The sequence below is a fragment of the Balaenoptera borealis genome (genome assembly GCF_965194805.1).
Source record: "Balaenoptera borealis genome assembly, chromosome: 1".
In the NCBI taxonomy this organism is placed as follows: domain Eukaryota; kingdom Metazoa; phylum Chordata; class Mammalia; order Artiodactyla; family Balaenopteridae; genus Balaenoptera; species Balaenoptera borealis.
The window spans coordinates 162,425,793-162,446,263 of NC_138860.1; the positions used below are offsets into that span (position 1 = coordinate 162,425,793).

At 41.8% G+C, this 20,471-nt stretch overlaps 2 protein-coding genes across 15 annotated transcripts in view; both read right to left on the bottom strand.

Annotated features, from left to right (window-relative positions):
* The window catches only part of MACF1 (microtubule actin crosslinking factor 1), a 346,247-nt gene that overhangs the window by 179,965 nt on the left and 145,811 nt on the right, over positions 1 to 20,471 (bottom strand). The gene's annotated exons all lie outside the window — the stretch shown is intronic.
* On the bottom strand, positions 8,945 to 17,576 carry LOC309627189 (uncharacterized protein). Its single transcript, XM_082388920.1, has one exon. It carries the CDS (start codon positions 13,408 to 13,410, stop codon positions 12,235 to 12,237), a length of 1,176 nt encoding a protein of 391 aa, XP_082245046.1. The 5' UTR covers positions 13,411 to 17,576; the 3' UTR covers positions 8,945 to 12,234.

Consider the following 20,471-nt stretch of genomic DNA (forward strand, 5'->3'; position numbering starts at 1 on the left):
TTAGTGTATAGGAATGCAAGAGATTTCTGTGCATTAATTTTGTATCCTGCAACTTTACCAAATTCATTGATTAGCTCTAGTAGTTTTCTGGTGGCATTTTTAGGATTCTCTATGTATAGTATCATGTCATCCGCAAACAGGGACAGTTTTACTTCTTCTTTTCCAATTTTTATTCCTTTTATTTCTTTTTCTTCTCTGATTGCCGTGGCTAGGACTTCCAAAACTATGTTGAATAATAGTGGTGAGAGTGGACATCCTTGTCTCGTTCCTGATCTTAGAGGAAATGCTTTCAGTTTTTCACCATTGAGAATGATGCTTGCTGTGGGTTTGTCATATATGGCCTTTATTATGTTGAGGTAGGTTCCCTCTATGCCCACTTTCTGGAGAGTTTTTATCATAAATGGGTGTTGAATTTTGTCAAAAGCTTTTTCTGCATCTATTGAGATGATCATATGGTTTTTATTCTTCAATTTGTTAATATGGTGTATCACATTGATTGATTTGCGTATATTGAAGAATCCTTGCATCCCTGGGATAAATCCCACTTGATCGTGGTGTATGATCCTTTTAATGTGTTGCTGGATTCTGTTTGCTAGTATTTTGTTGAGGATTTTTGCATCTATATTCATCAGTGATATTGGTCTGTAATTTTCTTTTTTTGTAGTGTCTTTGTCTGGTTTTGGTATCAGGGTGATGGTGGCCTCATAGAATGAGTTTGGGAGTGTTCCTTCCTCTGCAATTTTTTGGAAGAGTTTGAGAAGGATGGGTGTTAGCTCTTCTCTAAATGTTTGATAGAATTCACCTGTGAAGCCATCTGGTCCTGGACTTTTGTTTGTTGGAAGATTTTTAATCACAGTTTCGATTTCATTACTTGTGATTGGACTGTTCATATTTTCTATTTCTTCCTGGTTCAGTCTTGGAAGGTTATACCTTTCTAAGAATTTGTCCATTTCTTCCAGGTTGTCCATTTTATTGGCATAAAGTTGCTTGTAGTAGTCTCTTAGGATGCTTTGTATTTCTGCGGTGTCTGTTGTAACTTCTCCTTTTTCATTTCTGATTTTATTGATTTGAGTCCTCTCCCTCTTTTTCTTGATGAGTCTGGCTAATGGCTTATCAATTTTGTTTATCTTCTCAAAGAACCAACTTTTAGTTTTATTGATCTTTGCTATTGTTTTCTTTGTTTCTATTTCATTTATTTCTGCTCTGATCTTTATGATTTCTTTCCTTCTGCTAACTTTGGGTTTTGTTTGTTCTTCTTTCTCTAGTTTCTTTAGGTGTAAGGTTAGATTGTTTACTTGAGATTTTTGTTTCTTTAGGTAGGCTTGTATAGCTGTAAACTTCCCTCTTAGAACTGCTTTTGCTGCATCCCATAGGTTTTGGGTCGTCGTGTTTTCATTGTCATTTGTCTCTAGGTATTTTTTGATTTCCTCTTTGATTTCTTCAGTGATCTCTTGGTTATTTAGTAACGTATTGTTTAGCCTCCATGTGTTTGTCCTTTTTACGTTTTTTTCCCTGTAATTCATTTCTAATCTCATAGCGTTGTGGTCAGAAAAGATGCTTGATATGATTTCAATTTTCTTAAATTTACTGAGGCTTGATTTGTGACCCAAGATGTGATCTATCTTGGAGAATGTTCCGTGCGCACTTGAGAAGAACGTGTAATCTGCTGTTTTTGGATGGAATGTCCGATATATATCAATTAAATCTATCTGGTCTATTGTGTCATTTAAAGCTTCTGTTTCCTTATTTATTTTCATTTTGGATGATCTGTCCACTGGTGTAAGTGAGGTGTTAAAGTCCCCCACTATTATTGTGTTACTGTCGATTTCCTCTTTTATAGCTGTTAGCAGTTGCCTTATGTATTGAGGTGCTCCTATGTTGGGTGCATATATATTTATAATTGTTATATCTTCTTGTTGGATTGATCCCTGGATCATTATGTAGTGTCCTTCCTTGTCTCTTGTAACATTCTTTATTTTAAAGTCTATTTTATCTGATATGAGTATAGCTACTCCAGCTTTCTTTTGATTTCCATTTGCATGGAATATCTTTTTCCATCCCCTCACTTTCAGTCTGTATGTGTCCCTAGGTCTAAAGTGGGTCTCTTGTAGACAGCATATATATGGGTCTTGTTTTTGTATCCATTCAGCCAGTCTATGTCTTTTGGTTGGGGCATTTAATCCATTCACGTTTAAGGTAATAATCGATATGTATGTTCCTATGACCATTTTCTTAATTGTTTTGGGTTTGTTTTTGTAGGTCCTTTTCTTCTCTTGTGTTTCCCACTTAGAGAAGTTCCTTTAGCATTTGTTGTAGAGCTGGTTTGGTGGTGCTGAATTCTCTTAGCTTTTGCTTGTCTGTAAAGCTTTTGATTTCTCCATCAAATCTAAATGAGATCCTTGCCGGGTACAGTAATCTTGGTTGTAGGTTCTTCCCTTTCATCACTTTAAGTATATCATGCCACTCCCTTCTGGCTTGCAGAGTTTCTGCTGAGAAATCAGCTGTTAACCTTATGGGAGTTCCCTTGTATGTTATTTGTCGTTTTTCCCTTGCTGCTTTCAATAATTTTTCTTTGTCTTTAATTTTTGCCACTTTGATTACTATGTGTCTCGGCGTGTTTCTCCTTGGGTTTATCCTGTATGGGACTCTCTGCGCTTCCTGGACTTGGGTGGCTATTTCCTTTCCCATGTTAGGGAAGTTTTCGACTATAATCTCTTCAAATATTTTCTCGGGTCCTTTCTCTCTCTCTTCTCCTTCTGGGACCCCTATAATGCGAATGTTGTTGCGTTTAATGTTGTCCCAGAGGTCTCTTAGGCTGTCTTCATTTCTTTTCATTCTTTTTTCTTTAGTCTGTTCCGCAGCAGTGAATTCCATCATTCTGTCTTCCAGGTCACTTATCCGTTCTTCTGCCTCAGTTATTCTGCTATTGATTCCTTCTAGTGTAGTTTTCATTTCAGTTATTGTATTGGTCATCTCTGTTTGTTTGTTCTTTAATTCTTCTAGGTCTTTGTTAATCATTTCTTGCATCTTCTCAATCTTTGCCTCCATTCTTATTCCAAGGTCCTGGATCATCTTCACTATCATTATTCTGAATTCTTTTTCTGGAAGGTTGCCTATCTCCACTTCATTTAGTTGTTTTTCTGGGGTTTTTTCTTGTTCCTTCATCTGGTACATAGCCCTCTGCCTTTTCATCTTCTCTATCTTTCTGTAACTGTGGTTTTTGGTCCACAGGCTGCAGGATTATAGTTTTTCTTGCTTCTGTTGTCTGCCCTCTGGTGGTTGAGGCTATCTAAGAGGCTTGATGGGAGCCTGAGGTGGGTTTCTTAGGAGGCCGGAATACTGGGTCTCTGCGCTGAGTAGCGGGTGCACCCTCGGGTCTCCCTCCTTCCTGTCCTGGATGTTGCAGGACTCTGGGGTGCAGGCAGGTGTTCAGAGAGGCTTCCTTCACTCCTGTGGCCTATCATAGAGCAGCTGGGTGACTCGCTGCCCTCAGCAGCTCCAGGGTGTGAAGCCAAGCTCAGCAACTCTCTGGGTCAGAGAGCAGACACAGCTCCAAAGTGCCTTTTCCTTCCTGAGGAGGCAGTTCTCTCTGGGTTCCTGGGCCAGGTCCTCAGGCTGCTCTCCCAACACTTGGTCTTAAATGCTATCTTGCATTACTGACTATTATTTAATGTATTTTTATTATTTAATATCTCCCCAAGACCAGGTTTCCTGAGGTGCTGACACTACATCTTAACTATAAGAATGACCTAAAATCATGGCAGCTGCTATGAAGGAGAGCTCCTCAACACAGGATATGTCCCAGCAGAAGCTGGGATGCAGCTCTGAGATTCAGTGATCAAGGTCCTTCTGTATTGCACCTAGTGTTGTGCTGGTCATATGGTGGACACTTAACATGTTTTAATTAATAATCACTTGGTTAATAAACAAAATAATAAAAATAAACAAATAAATGTATTTGGGGGTAAGACCCACCTAGAATCCTGAGACACATTACTTTATTGACAGCAAACTTACCTAGCAAATAATGTATATAATGTATATAAGCAAACAAGCCAAGGACCCAATGATGGATTATGGTGCCCACGCCATCATCCTGTGAGTCCAGTGTAAACAGCCCCTCACTAGTACCAATTCTCTGCCAGTTCTCCTCAACGACATTTCTAGCTATTTATTTCAGTGGCTAAATGCCACCCACACTGACATATCCCAGTTCTTCCACTGTAGTGCTTCACATACATATTAAGGCAAAACATTGCTGGGAACAGGAGATAGATTTGTTGAAGTGAAAAGGGATAGAATTTGAATAAGCAAAATGGAATGTGAGTATTTGGGCTCTTTACCCAAAAAAGAAATTCCAGTTAGTCAATTGATATTGTATCTCCACAATATCACAGTCAATATCTCTGATGGCATCTCCTGTCTGCCAATCACAGTATCTTTGTATATTGCATTGGAAACAGTTCAATGAACAGCTGTACTTCAGATTTTCCACATAGCTGTAATGAGACAGGGAAATATTTAGATCCCTCAGGGGAAGGAAAAATACCCTGTTCGGATTAGGGCCTTTCCTAGATTGTGAACTGGATGAGAAAAATGGGATTATCATCACAATCATCTCAATAATTAAATTTGGCTTTCGTCCATCTTTTCATGTGATTGCACAGTGCTGTCCTTTGGGATATGCAGAAGCTTTTACCTTAATCTCCCAAATTGAGAATTCCAGCTTCAGTGTCAGGGAGATTTCTCCCTCATCTGGATGTATAAAAGGAACCATTTGGAGAGAGAGCACAGCCTCATTACCATCTCAGAGACTAAACTCATCTACCTGAATTTTCTTTCAACGTACACTTCCCATGGCTTGATTAATTCCTTCTCTGAAGCATTATCTAGAAACTGAGCATGCTCCTAATAAGTCAGTAAGTTTTTATTGAACATCTCATCTGTGCTTCACACTGTGTCAGACACCATATGTTAGGACGAGGGAGAAGAACAACAACAAAAAAGTCAATCACCATGGGACTGACTCATTCTGTTGTTATTTCTTGAGCAACACCTATGTTCTAGGAGCTGTGTTCAAGTTCTTGGTATCTCAAGACAAAAGCACAACCTTGGGCCTCAAGCTCAAGCAATTTAGTAGGGGAGACAATATACCAATCAGAGAGATCAATGCTGTGACAGGTAAGCAAGTAACCCAAACCAGCAGTGCTGAGGAACTTTGCAGAGATGATAAGACAACATCTATGCCGAGTTTTAATATCTAAGTAGAGGGCTTCCCTGGTGGTGCAGTGGTTAAGAATCTGCCTGCTAATGCAGGGGACACGGGTTCGAGTCCTGGTCCGGGAAGATCCCACATGCCGCAAAGCAACTAAGCCCTTGCGCCACAACTACTGAGCCTGTACTCTAGAGCCCACGAGCCACAGCTACTGAAGCCCACGCACCTAGAGCCTGTGATCCACAACAAGAGAAGCCACCCCAATGAGAAGCCCACGCACCACAACGAAGAGTAGCCCCTGCTCGCCGCAACTAGAGAAAGCCCACAGGCAGCAACAAAGACCCAACGCAGCCAAAATAATTAATTAATTAATTAAAAATAAAAAATAAAAATTTCAGCATATTAAAAAAAAAAAGACATGAAAGTTCAAACTGGGAATTGATATAGGAGAGAAGATTAGAGAGATTATGGAGGGGTTGGAATACCAGGCTGAGGATTTTGGATTTTGTAAGTCTACATAAGTCTCAGGTAATGAACTAGATGTAATGAGCTAACAGATACTTGATTCACATGTCCTGAAGTTTCTAGCTGACTTCATCCTGCTACAGTGAAGGCATCAGACTTTGAAAACTTCCATTCAAGAAACAGGTGAGGGCACAATGCAATAATTCATTACAAATGCCTGGCTAGAAGGATCTCATGGCAGCTGTGTTTATTACCTACAGAAGAGTTAGGTAAAGATCAGGGGTGCTCCTTTCAATATTCAAGTTCAGAGTCATGGAGGTCTCTCTAGGGCAGGGGTCCCCAAGCCCCGGGCCACAGACCAGTACCAGTCCACAGCTCATTAGGAACCGGGCCACACAGCAGGAGGTGAGCGGATCACACACCATGATCAAGTAGGATTTATTCCAGGTATGCAAGGATGGTTCAACATCCATAAATCAGTCAATGTGACATAGCACACATTAACAAAAGGAAGAATAAAAATCATATTATCATCTCAATAGATACAGAAAAAGCACTTGACAAAATTCAACAACCATTTATAAAAACTCTCAACAAAGCAGGTACAGAGGAAATGTATTTCATCGTAATAAAGGACAGAGCTAACATTATACTCAGTGATGAAAAGATGAAAGCCCTTTCTCTAAGATCAGGAACAAGACAAGAGTGCCCACTCTCGCCACTTTTATTCAGCATAACATTGGAAGTCCTGGCCAGAGCAATTAGGCAAGGAAAAGAAATAAAACGCATCCAAATTGGAAAGGAAGAAGTAAAACTGCCACTATTTGCAGATGACAGGATATTATATACAGAAAACCCTAAAGACTCCTAAAGATATCAAAAAACTATTGGAATAAACAAATTCAATAAACTTGCAGGATACAAAATCAATATGCAAAAATCTGTTGTATTTTTATACACTAATAACAAACTATCAGAAAGAGAAATAAAGAAAACAATCCCATTTATAATTGCATCAAAAAGAATAAAACACCTAGGAATAAATTTAACCAAGCAGGTGAAAGACCTGTATATAGAAAACTATAAGACATTAATGAAAGAAATTTCAGACACAAATAAATGGAAGGAAATTCTGTGCTCGTGGACTGGAAGAATCATTACTGTTAAAATGTCCATACTACTCAAAGCAATCTACAGATTCAGTACAATCCCTATCAAAATTCCAATGGTAGTTTTCAAAGAAATAAAACAAATAACCCCAAAATTTGTATGGAACCACACACACACACACACACACACACACTGATTAATCAAAGCAATCTTGAGAAAAGAACAAAGCCGGAGGCATCATGCTCCCTGATTTCCAACACCATTACAAAGCTGTAGTAATAAAACAGTATGGTATTTGACTTACGAAACTGAAGCAAAAACCCAGAAATAAACCCATGCATATGTGTTCAATTAATTTACAAAAAAGGAGCCAAAAATACACAGTGGGGAAAGGACAGCCTCTTCCATAAATGGTGTTGGGAAAACTAGATGGCCACATGCAAAAGAATGAAACTCAACCACTGTTTCACACCATACCCAAAAATTAACTCAAAGTGGATTAAAGACTTGACCATAAGACCTAAAATCATAAAATTCCTGGAAGAAAACATAGGCAGCAAGCTCCTTGACACAGATCTTGGCAATGATGTATTTAATCTGACACCAAAAGCAAAAGCAAAAGTAAACAAGTGGGATTACATCATGGTAAAAAGCTTCCACAACAAAGGAAACCATCAACAAAATGAAAAAGCAACCCACTGAATGGGAGAAAATATTTGCTAATCATACATCTGATAAGAAGTTAAAATCCAAAATACAGAAAGAATTTATACAACTCAACAGCAAAAACACAAACAATCCAATTTAAAAATGGGGAGAAGATCTGAATAGACATTTTTCCAAAGAAGTCATACAGATGGCCAACAGGTACATCAAAAAATGCTCAACATCACTAATCATCAGGGGAATGCAAACCCAAGCCACAATGAGATACTGCCTCAAACCTATTAGAATGGCTCTTATCAAAAAAGACAAGAAATAACACATACTGGCAAGGATGTGGAGAAAAGCGAACCCTTGTGCACCGTTGGTAGGAATGTAAATTGGAGTAGCCACTCTGGAGAACAGTATGGAGGTTCCCCAAAAACTTAAAAATGGAACTACCATACAATCCAGCAATTCCACTTCTGGGTACTTATCCAAAGAAAATGAAAACACTAACTTGAAAAGACATATGCACCTTCACTGCAGCTTTGCTTCCAATAGCTAAGATATGGAAACAACTGAAGTATCCATCAATGGATGAATGGATAAAGGAATTGTGGCACATATACACAATGGAATATTATTCAGCCATTAAAAAGAATGAAATCCTGCCATTTGCGACAGCATGGCTGGATCTCAAGGGCATTACACTAAATGAAATAAGTCAGACAGAGAAATACAAATACTGTATGATCCTTCTTATGTATGGAATCTTTAAAAAAAAACAAAACAGAAAGCTCATAGATTGAACAGAGAACAGATTGGTGGTTGCCATAGGTACATGTGGGGAAAACATTTTTTAAAAAGACAATAATAATAATAAAAAAGATAATAAACTCATTACATGTTAATATAAATAACAATTTGACAAAAAATACATTTTCCAAAACAAAATAAATTAGTGAGAAGAGCAGCAAAAAACAAATCAAAACCCAGAAAAACAACTTTCCATTTGAAATGGAAAATATCAAATATATACAAAAAAGGCAGAATGGTATTATGAACTCCTATGTACCCATCACCCAGTTTCAACCATATCAACTCATAGCTAATCTTGTTTCATCTACACTCCACCCACTTCACCCCTCCCCTATTATTATGAAGCAAATCCCACACTATCATTTCCTCCAAAAACACTTCAGTATGTATCTCTAAAAGAACTCTTTTTTTTTTTTAAACATAGCCACACCACCATTGTTACACCTGAAAAATAATGATTCTTTGGTAATATTTTTAATTAAGCAAAATTTTTTGAAAGGGACTTCCCTGGTGGCGCAGTGGTTAAGAATCCGCCTGCCAATGCAGGGGACACGGGTTTGAACCCTGGTCCGGGAAGATCCCACATGCCGGGGAGCAACTAAGCCCATGCACCACAACTACTGAGCCTGCGCTCTAGAGCCCACAAGCCACAACTACTGAGCCCATGTGGCACATGGCAAAGAGAAGAGAAGCCATCGCAATGAGAAGCCTGCGCACCGCAACGAAGAGTAGCCCCCACTCGCTGCAACTAGAGAAAGCTCGCGCGCAGCAACGAAGACCCAACGCATCCAAAAATAAATAAATAATTAAAAAAAAATTTTTTTTTTTTTAAAGAAAATTCCTTTCTTAAATGAAGCTCTAACTGTAACTTTAACTGCTATATTCCTCCAATAGTATCATCTGGTTAATTTTGCTTTCTTCTTGTAATATAAAGCCAATATTAGTAAAACTACTTTCCCTATAATTAAAGAGGAGAAATGGGAAAGGGATACTTATAACTGAAAAGGCTCAGCCCAGAAAATAATATATCAACTGATTTCTTTCTCATCAATTCTAGCCCCAGTGCTTTCTGACTATTCATTCGAAATCTAAGGATTTGTGTCAAGGGCAATGGTATACAGCCAATTCTCCATCAACAGAATCCACTAACAATTGGCAGTGGAGCCAAGACAGAGAAAAGAAAGGGATTTTCAACAATTTTCCTTGTTCCATTAAGCCAGGTATTATGGCTATTGATGGCAGCTGGGAGTAGGGAGTCCTCCTGAGAGATGGAATGGACCAGCAAAGGCCTTTGTCTGACATCAAAGTACAACTGCTGTTAACTCGTTTCCATCCGGCTCCAAATCCGAGTCTACTTATTCTGAAAACCATTTTTGTCCCCTGGCCCCTGTCATCCTGTTTCTCTTGTTAACTGTTTCCTGTCAAGAGAAGAATCAACTCTACCAGATGAACAGAAAAGCAGACCATTTGTCTTCTACTACCTAAACCCGGCACTCAGCAAGCATCAGAGTCAGTTCCCATTTCTCTCTATCTTGAAAAGAAACAAACCCACTGCCAAGTTTCTGTGCAGCCAGAGCCTGGCCCCACTCCCATCACCATACCCTGGAGTGATCAACGGGAGAGACAACGCGGCCTGAGTTATGCCAAGGACAGATACCACTCTGAAGCTCGAACTGTTTCTGCGAAGGGTTACTACACTGACATGTTAAAGACAAAACAAAATGAGCACCAACAAACAAACAAAAAAATCAACCCTGTTGAAGCGCCTGCTGCCCCTCTCCGCGAAGGAGTTGGTGTGTGACCAGCAGCGGCCGCTTTTCTGACCCTCGTGTCCTCCCAGGGCTCTCACTCCAGTCAGACGTTCTTGCCTTGAGGTTCAATCCACATTTCACAGGAGGTCTGCAATGTCACAACACGACAACACGCTGCCCTGTCTCTCGGGGCTGCCGCTGGCCCCAGGCCGTGTGAACAGGCTGCCAGGGAGGGGGCAGCTCCCTGAAGACAATGCCTTCAGAGACCAGAGAGGGTTTGAGGCCCCTGTGACCTTAAGGACTTTCATCCTGAAGGGATTTCACACTTATCTTGAGAAGTCACTTCTTATCTGTCATACAGAATGGTCAGTCTGTGGTCCCTGCATCACCTGACGGACACAGAGCCTCAGAGATGTGTCAGCCTTCTGAGCTGACTCCGGGCCACCTAGTTTTTCTGCCTGGGCCATAACTGAGTAGTCTGGCTGTGTCTGCTCTCAAGGGGTAGCTGGGACAGGATGTAGAGCCTCGCTGCCCAGAAAACGCCACACACCAGTATGCTTCTCATACTGAACAGCCCAAGAATCACACTGCTGTTGCTTCCGTTAAACTACAGATCACAGTCTACTCCCACCAATCTTTTCTTGGAGACTCCTCACAGAGTTGTGCAGAACCTTCCCGCTCCAGGGTGGAGATCCCACACCAAAAGCACCACAGTCACTTATGGGCCATTATCTAGAACTGATTTCCACTAGGAGTCCCTTCACATTTTATACTCCAAACTTTCTGAAAATCTCACACCGTATTATGAGCATGTATCCTAAATCATCGTGATGCCTCCACGGCTTCAACTTTAACCCCAGGAATATCAAAGGAGCAGTCAGTTCAGCAGTTGGTTCTGCCACAATTATGCTACATCTGTTCTGTACAAAGATAAAAGTTGACTTTGGCATTCCCTCTTATCCGATGAACCTCAAATACACCCCACCCCCCGCAGCCTCACTGCCTCCCTCCCTTCCCACTTTAACACACACACACACACACACGCACACACACATTTTTATATGGAAAAGCCCAAGGATGCCTCCTGCCCAACCGCATAATAAATATTTTTCAATGGCCATCTTTTCCTCCAACTGTTTGGAGTCTCCAAACTCTATAATAACAAAGGGCACTGAAATGGGCCTATCCATGGGGGAAATCCATCACCCAAAAGGTCATTTTAAGTACAGATCAGCTTAAAATTTACGTCTCTCCTCAGCCTCATACTGTTGATGACTAGCAGGGCACCTGTAGGTGGGCCACACTGTCTGCTCTGCAGACATCAGGGCAGCTGCCCACAGCCTAGCAAGGAAAATGCCATGCTCCATCTTCCACCTCTTGCCGCTCTGGGAGCCTAAGTTTTTATTTCTTCTGCTGCAGAGACTGACATGCCAATAAAAGTTCTTCAGTCATTGATGAATTATAACTTTAGTCACCTACACAATCACACACCTATGTGACAGACCAGACCCTGTGCCACCCAGGGTCTTGCTGAGTCTCCTTCCCTCTCAGTGTTCAGAGCTCTTGAATTCTCACTTGCTCCTTGACCCCTAAAAACATTCACAGCACCCACCACCTAAAACTACCACCACCTCCACTTACGTCTGAATATATATCTCACAAACAGAAACATGTTAGAGCCATAAACAAGTCCAATCAGAAAACAAACTGTTTCTAGCCTTGAACCTTCAAACTGCCCTAACTCCCTCTCTACCCCCTCCCCCCAGCTCTGGACTAATCTCCAGATAAATCCATGCCCCTCTCCTCTAATGCTGGAATTAGGAACCAAAGGAGGACTAGCCTCTCCACCTAAACACATGTTGAATGGGTGTTGTCGTTAGCAGTGTCCCCAAGGGGGGAATTACAGCAGCTCCAATAAGAACATCATTCTCCAGGGGAGAAGAACAATCACACCCAAGTCAGTGCCTCACCCCTCACCCCTTCCACACTCATTTTGGAGTCAGCTAGGCCTCCCCATCACCTCCGTGCCATACCACAACTTCCTACAGCAGGGACGTTGATAAACAGACCTGCTGAGAGTTAAGTATTACCTAGCACTGCACCTGGAGAGATAACCCCACCAGATAGCTTGAGCAATTACGTGGCATGGTTACCCAGAGTCAGGGATTCCCCAGAGACAACAAGACAGTTTCAAGCATCAAGGGGCAGACCTGAAATAGACTTTGCTTGTCAAGCGCAGCAGTCGCTAACTACTAGTACTTGACTAACAGGTAAAGTTTGAGAAGCAGCACCAAGCTCCTCACTCCTCGCCACATTCCACTTTCGTAAGTTTGAGGCCAGTAATACAAACCACTGTTTGACTAACCCTTGAACATGCCCACCTACCTCCTCCAGACCCCCTAAGGGGGTGGGACTTGCCTCCAAAGAAAGGGTGCCATCCTCTTCTGAGAAGGACGTGGAGCTCTTTTCAGGCTCTGTACCTTTAGGCCGGATCCCTCGTAAGTGCAGCCCGTCGCTGCCATAGCCAGAGGAGGAGGGCAAGATGCTCACAGTCAGGCCACTGATGGATAAATCACTCTGAGAAGCAGGCAGTCTGGGAACCTGGGGGGGCACTCGACCCACATGGGCAGGCTCTGTGCAGCTCTGGCCTCTCGACTGGGCCAGGAGTGATGAAGGAGAACGTTCCACAATCCAGGAACCGGTCTGAGGGGCACTTAAAATACCCTTGGTTCCTCCCCCTACACTCCATCCCTCGGAAAGATGGTCTTGGTTTCCTGTGTCGGTGGGGCAGTCTGTCCTGGGGAAAGTGCCGCTCCCAAACCCAAGCTGAGGGTCTCCTTCCTCCACGGCAGCCCCTCCACGCAGAGGCAGCAGCACAGCCCTGCTGCTGCACAATGCTGTCCTCGGAAATTCCACCAGTTGGCTCACTGACTTCTCACAGTTCCTTTCTGCGGGGTTATCGAGCAGGTGAGCGATGACAGTCATCCCCTCTTCCAGGGAATCCCAGACCCCTCTGGCAACTGATGACTCATTCTCTGACAAAAGCTGAGCAGTCTGGATCTCCCCCTGGAATCGCTCCTTCACCTGCACGATCATCCCCTGATCTCCCACCCCTGAGCCGGGGGCCGAGTCCCCAGGCAGTAAAATGTCTGTGGGGGGTGGCTCTATGCCTCCCACTCCTCCCTCCTTCTGGAGACTCACTGTGAACTTCATCAGGGTTTCCGTCTCCTCGATGACTCCAGTTCCTTGCAAGGGTTCTTCCTCACGAGGGACCTCTGGAGTAGGGGTTTTCTTCCCCCTCCACTTCCTTTTGAACCGAACCCTTTTCTTAGGAGATATGGGAGTCTTCTCAGCAACAGCTATTGAATCTTTCGGCTCCTTAACGCAGCCCAGCGAATTTCCCATTGCTTTCCTCTCCTAATCTCGGCAAAAACGCAGCTAAGCCAGTCCTGGGATCCCAGAGAAATCCCAACCTTGGCTTCATCGGATTAGATGCACGTTTAAAAACATGCACTATGCCGGCGATCCCTCCAATTCTTCCTCCCTCCCTCCCCGCCTCTCTCTGTCTCTTCCAGCCGCTGCCGATTCAGACAGCCATCTTACAGGCTCAGAGCTGCAACAAGACAAATTCAAAGCATCTCACTGCAGTTCAGAAATCACTTGACCTAAAAGCAGACAGAAACCGGATTGGCTACAGCTTCCTCTCTCCAAATATGAGGTAATTGGAGCACTGCCTTCAGAAACACAAACAGAAAGCAAAAAGGAGCTAGAAACCAGGGGAGGGGAGGAATTAGGGAGGGCAGGAAGGAGGGAGGGAATGTAAGAGTAAATGGAAAAGGGAGGGGGAAAGAAAAGAGGCCCTGGGAGAAGGTAACGTGAAGGAAGGAGGAGGAGAAAGAGGGGAAAAGCAAGCCAGCGGCTGGTACCAAACAGGAAGGGAAGGGCCAAGAGGAACCAGGGCCGGGGACTATGGCCCCCAAACTGTGAAGTGAAACAGATTTCAATTGCTGCACCAAGAATGTCCAAAAGAAAATATCAAGCAGGATTAACATACTCTCGATTTTTTCAGGTCAGAAACAATAAAATTATAACCAGAAGAGAGACCAGTGAGTAATCCTCATAGTTACAAAAAGAAACACAAGCTTTAAAGATCTAGTCTCCTGTAGCATTTATTTCCCTACTTTTGAGAGAGAGAAAGAGAGAGAGAGAGAGAGACATCTGTTAATTCTGCTGGCCAATGACACACAGAGGAAAAACCCGGAAATCGGCTTTGAGTACAGTATATGGATGCTCGGTAAAAAGGACACCACTTCCATATACAACAGAGAAGCAGCGTTTCTGCTGAACAATACTTGACACGAATGTCCAACAGTAATTACTGCTGCTACTGACAGCTAACACGTTTTTAGCATTTGTCATGTGCCACGCCCCATGCTAAGCTATAGATTGTCTCATTTAATTCCCACAGTAACCAAATGAAGTCAAAACTATTATTTTACACTTTACAGATAAAGAAACTGAGGTTCAAGAAAGTGGATTCCTTTGCTCAAGGCTACACAAAGTGGCAAAGCCAGAACATGAACCCCTGTTTAAGACTTTGAACTTCAAACCCTTGTTACACTGCCTTCTACCTTCAGCAGGGATGGAAGTCTGTACTCAGTAAAGTAAAACAGGAAGATACTCCACTGTTTTGAATTGGCAACTAGACTCACATGGACCAAGGGCTGAAACAAAAAGATAACTCTTGCTCTTTGGGAGTAAGAGAGGAAGTCACTAAAATGAGGCCCAGATGGTTTTTACTCAAATTGCAGCAGGGCAGGAAGTATGAATTAAAGGTCTAAAAAGTTGGTGGGACCTCCCTGGTGGTGCAGTGGATAAGACTCCGTGCTCCCAATGCAGGGGGCCCGGGTTCGATCCCTGGTCAGGGAATTAGATCCTATATGCATGCCGCAACTAAGGGTTCTCATGCCATAACTAAGGAGCCTGTGAGCCACAACTAAGACCTGGTGCAACCAAATAAATTAATTAATTAAATAAATATTTTAAAAAATAATTACAGGAATTACTTTAAAGCTCATCTTTAAAAAAAAAAAGTTGGATTCAAAAACCACCCTGTTGTGCCAGTGGGATTTGCCCACCCCGGTTTTTTTAGTATAGCATGTGACAGATGAGATAACAGCACAATCCAAAGGGCTCCAAATGGAGTGGAAGGACAGAGCTTACATGTGTTTCCTCCTGGTCAAATCTATTTATTCTATTCCGAAAGGATCGAGACCACACTGCAGAGAGAAACAGTCGGCCTGGCTCTACGTAAGCCTACCCAGCTCTCCTGGAGACCTGAAAAGTGCCCGCCACAAAAGGAAAGCAATAAGAGCCCCTAAGCAACAGCTTCCACAGCACTTCTGAGACCCTGCTGATGCCCCACCTGCCTCACCATTGCAGGAGGTGTTCTTTCTCCCCTAAGCCTTTACAAAGGCTGACTGCGAAGCTGTAGCACCATCTGATGGCCATTGTAAACCACAGCAAGAAACAAGACAAGGAGGTTAGCATGAGAGAGAAACTCAGTCAGACTCCAGAAAAATCACTTAATCAGCAAAAAATCTGACGTTAGAGTATAATTCTCCAGGCAGGCACCAGGCCTCTACTCCTTCAACGAAGAGCGCTGGAACTATGGAACTTCTCAGACGTACACCCCAAGGCTCAAGCTTGAATTTTGCCCATGAAATACAAGCAAACTGAATTCCTGAAAACGATCAACTCAGGGGCAAGAGAGACAGCCTCTGGATATGACTGCTGCTGCTGCAGTTTTCTCTGACAGATGGGCCTGACAGAGCTGAGCATACTTCTAGGAGCCTTTTCTTTCTTAAACTTCTGCATATGTTGGGCAAATCAGGCTTTCATTTCCTTCTGCTCCAGAGGAAAATTGGTCTAGGCAAAGAGCAGAGAGTTCAGCAAGGTAGACCTACGTTCAAATTCCCAGTTCTGTTAACTTAGTAGCTAAGTAACTATCTTGCTAAGTGATTCAGTCTCCTTACCTCTAAAACATGGATACTACCACTTACTTAATGGGGTTGTAGAGAGGGTTCATGGGATGGTGTCTTTAAAGTGCTTGGCTCCCTGCCTGGTCTACAGTAAATCCCTTTTCTCCTCATTTACTACTGGAGCTAAGAGGTATGAGGCACTCCACCACCACCAGGGTCCTAATACACTCTTTTTCTTGATTAGGCTCTAAGGAAAGTAGCTATGTTCTAACGTCCAAAGTTCAGGTGCTTGTTTTTCTCCATAGGGGCGCTGCTTCCCCTAGTTCACTGAGTAAGTTAACTCTGATCACAAGGACTTTCCCCTGGACCTTCTCATCTAGCCTGAACTCTCAACACATGGCCAGCTGCCTTCTGGGAGAGCAGGTTTCTAGTGCCCACATATTTTTCACGTCTTCTCCTTTGGCTTTTTCTAGTTAACTGTTTACTGCCCATAGGTCTCCCACAGAGACAGCGGGCATGAAAGACTCCAGAGCAAAAAAGCTCATTCATTTACTCCACAAGCATGAATGATGCCTCATCTACATGCCAAGCACTAAGTGTCATAAACTACACACAAATGCAAACCCAACTAAGACCACTCTTGACCTAAACTCCCAGACTTTTTAAATTTCAGAGTGCTATACATACACTAGTATTTAATAAACATTTGAAAGTTGGAAAGCTAATTTTGTCAGATTCTGATTTTTAAAGAACTTATCTTCCAGAAAAATCATAAATCCTAACATGTACCTTAAAACAGGCTTGGACAAAATCAAGAGATAAGAAATCCTATTATTAGTATCTGGATGTATAACCTAAAAAAGTCAGTTGGTCTCTGGGTTTCAGTTTGCTCATCTGAACAATGGGCACAGGAAAACAGACACCACAGTCTATTTATCTGGTCTACCTACACCACAGCTTCGAGGAGACCAATTTCATACAATATCCATTCATTTAACGAATACTTATTGAGTGAAACAAATAACCACGTTAGACAGCAGTATATGTCACACAACCCTGTAAGTCATACTGGCCTTCTGAGAGTGACTGAAAAAACAAAAAGTATTCTGAAAAAAAAAAAAAAAAAACCATATATAAAAGCAAATATAAAATATTAACATCTGTTTAATTTTGAAGGTGACTACACACATGAAGATCTGTTATATACTTTTCTGTACTTCTCTGGGTAATTAAAAATTTCATAATTAAAAACTCAAATCGGGACTTCCCTGGTGGCACAGTGGTTAAGAATCCGCCTGCCAATGCAGGGGACTTGGCTTCGAGCCCTGGTCCGGGAAGATCCCACATGCCACGGAGCAACTAAGCCCATGCGCCACAACTACTGAGCCTGCGCTCTAGAGCCCGCAAGCCACAACTACTGAGCCTGCATGCCGCAACTACTGAAGCCCGCGCACCTAGAGCCCACGCTCTGCAACGAGAAGCCACCGCAATGAAAAGCCAGCGCATGGCAACAAAGAGTAGCCCCCGCTCGCGGCAACTAGAGAAAACCCGCACGCAGCAACGAAGACCCAACACAACCAAAAAAATAAAAAATAGGGGCTTCCCTGGTGGCGCAGTGGTTGGGAGTCTGCCTGCCGATGCGGGGGACGCGGGTTCGAGCCCTGGTCTGGGAAGATCCCACATGCCATGGAGCAACTAGGCCCGTGCGCCACAACTACTGAGCCTGCGCGTCTGGAGCCTGTGCTCCACAACAAGAGAGGCTGCGATAGTGAGAGGCCCGTGCACCGCGATGAAGGGTGGCCCCCGCTTGCCGCAACTAGAGAGAGCCCTCGCACAGAAACAAAGACCCAACACAGCCAAAAATAAATAATAAATAAAAATAAATAAATAATTTTAAAAAAGACACTTGTGGTTTAAAAAATAATAATAATAATAAAAATAAAAAATAAAATCCTTTAAAAAAAAAGAAAAAGAATACATTCTCCTGCAAACTAAAACTACAAGTGGATACCATTTCACACCCACTATGATGGCTATAATCTAAAAGACAAACAATTACAAGGATATGGAGAAACAGGAACTCTCACAATTGAGCTAGTGGGAATATAAAATGGTTCAGCCACTTTGGAAAACAGTTTGACAGTTTCTTAAAAAGTTATATATAAACCTACCCTATAACCCAGCAATTCCACCCACAGGTATATACCCAAGAGAAATGAAAACATACATCCACACAAATATTCAAATCAATGTTATTTATAATAGCCAAAAAATGAAAACAACCCAAATGTCCATCAACTGCTGAATAAACAAAATATATGGTATATCCATACAACAGAATACTCCTCAGCAATAAAGGAATTAAGTACTGATACATGCTACAACATAGATGAACCTCAAGAATATTATGTTAAGTGGAAGAAGCTAGACACAAAAGAGCACATATTGTAACATTCCATTTAAATGAAATGTCTGGAATAGGCAAATCTGTAGAAACAAAAAACAGATTAGTGGTTGCCTGAGGCTGGGGATGGGAATGGAGAATAACTATAAATAGACAAGAAGGACCTTAGTGGGATGATGAAAATGTTCTAAAATTGGATTATGGTGATGGTTATACAACTCATAAAAATCAGTGAATTACACAATGAAAATGGGTCAATTTTAAGGTACATAAATTATACCTCAATAAAGTTGTTTTTAAAAAAGAATGTATTTTCTTAAACAAACAATAGAATGATAACCAAAAGATGTTTTAAAACAATCAGCTAACTATATGGAAAGGGAAGAAACAGGATGGAGGGGGCAGAGATGAGAGCTAGACTTCACTGAGCACACCTTGTGTTCACTTTTTAAAATTTCCCTTTGGAACAGTGTATATGGTCTATAAAATATAAAATAAATTGAAAGGGAAAAAAACAATCCCTAAAAACTGAAGGAATATAAAAACAAATGAACCTAACTGTGTATTGAATTAATGGCTTAACAACACAGAGAGAAGTTACTTCAAATGACTATAAAACAAAATTATTTGTATGTCCTTAGGAGATAAACACTAAGGACAAAAAGAACTGCAAAGAAATCACAAACTTTTCAGTAATCGTGTTGTTAATAATAACACTGTCATTGTTATTTTGATTCAAATATATTACGTACAATATATGATTTTATATGCTATAATATATGATTTTATGTATGCGTGCATCCGTGTGCTTGTGTGTGTATGAAAAAGGGAAAAAGTAATGTGTTACTTAGATAGCATCAAGATTTTCAGCATAAGAAAAAAAGGATACAAACATAAAGTCAAAGAAGTTGAATAAAACTCTGTAATTCTGTTTGAATTAGAAACATCATTATAAATGCTTGGCTTTTTTAAAAGAGAAAAATACAAGCGTTAGCTAGCTCTGTCCACAGAAAACACCTAGATACAGTGACGAACCCGGTAGCACTCAGATTGCTGTCAACAAAGAATTTCAGTTCCTTGGAGAAGTTGCTAATCCCAGGCCTGAAACAGGAAATATACAAAAAATACCTCGAACAGCTCTTCACGCAAGAAATAAAAGACATTATCAAAGACTATGGGGATCATGACAAAGGACTCAGAGTCAATTTGAAAAAAGTCATTGGCCAAAGATGGAGCTGAGTATTAGGAAAAATGACAGCTGTATTTGATTAGAACACATTTAAGTCTGTTAAAAATCCATGAGTCACACTGATACTAAGGGAAAATAAATATCAACAAAGAAAATTTCATTGGTCTTTGGAGAAACTTAGAGTACCAACTAATTATTCTGAAAACTGGTAAAACACAGAGGGAAAGATGAAAGCATTTATCTTGGTATCTTGCCTTTCCTATAGAAGCTATCTCTCAGGGTAATGGATAAGGTAAAATTCTACTTTACAAAAGAATTACAGAATTTTGAGTATCACCATTTTGCAACTTCTAATGAAATAATGGAACTAGCAATGACAAACAGTAGCTGCTAAACTTTTAGGTGAAGAGCTAACAGTGAGTGGATCTACAATGGATGGATCAGGCTGATAACATCTGAACCAACTAATCAAGCTTAACATCACGAAAAGACAGACAACAGACATTATGTGCCTTCTGATGTGTAGCAATAAAAGTATACAACTCGGGACTTCCCTGGTGGTGCAAGGTTAAGAATCCGTCTGCCAATGCAGGGGACACAGGTTCAATCCCTGGTCCGGGAAGATTCCACATGCCACAGAGCAACTAAGCTCGTGCGCCACAACTACTGAGCCTGAGCTCTAGAGCCCGTGAGCCACAACTACTGAACCCATGTGCTGCAACTACTGAAGCCCATGCGCCTAGAGCCCATGCTCCGCAACAAGAGAAGCCACGGCAATAAGAAGCCCACACACCGCAACGAAGAGTAGCCCCCGCACAGCAATGAAGACCCAACACAGCCAAAAAAAAAAAAAAAAAGTATACAACTCAACATCACCATCCTTGCCCGCTCC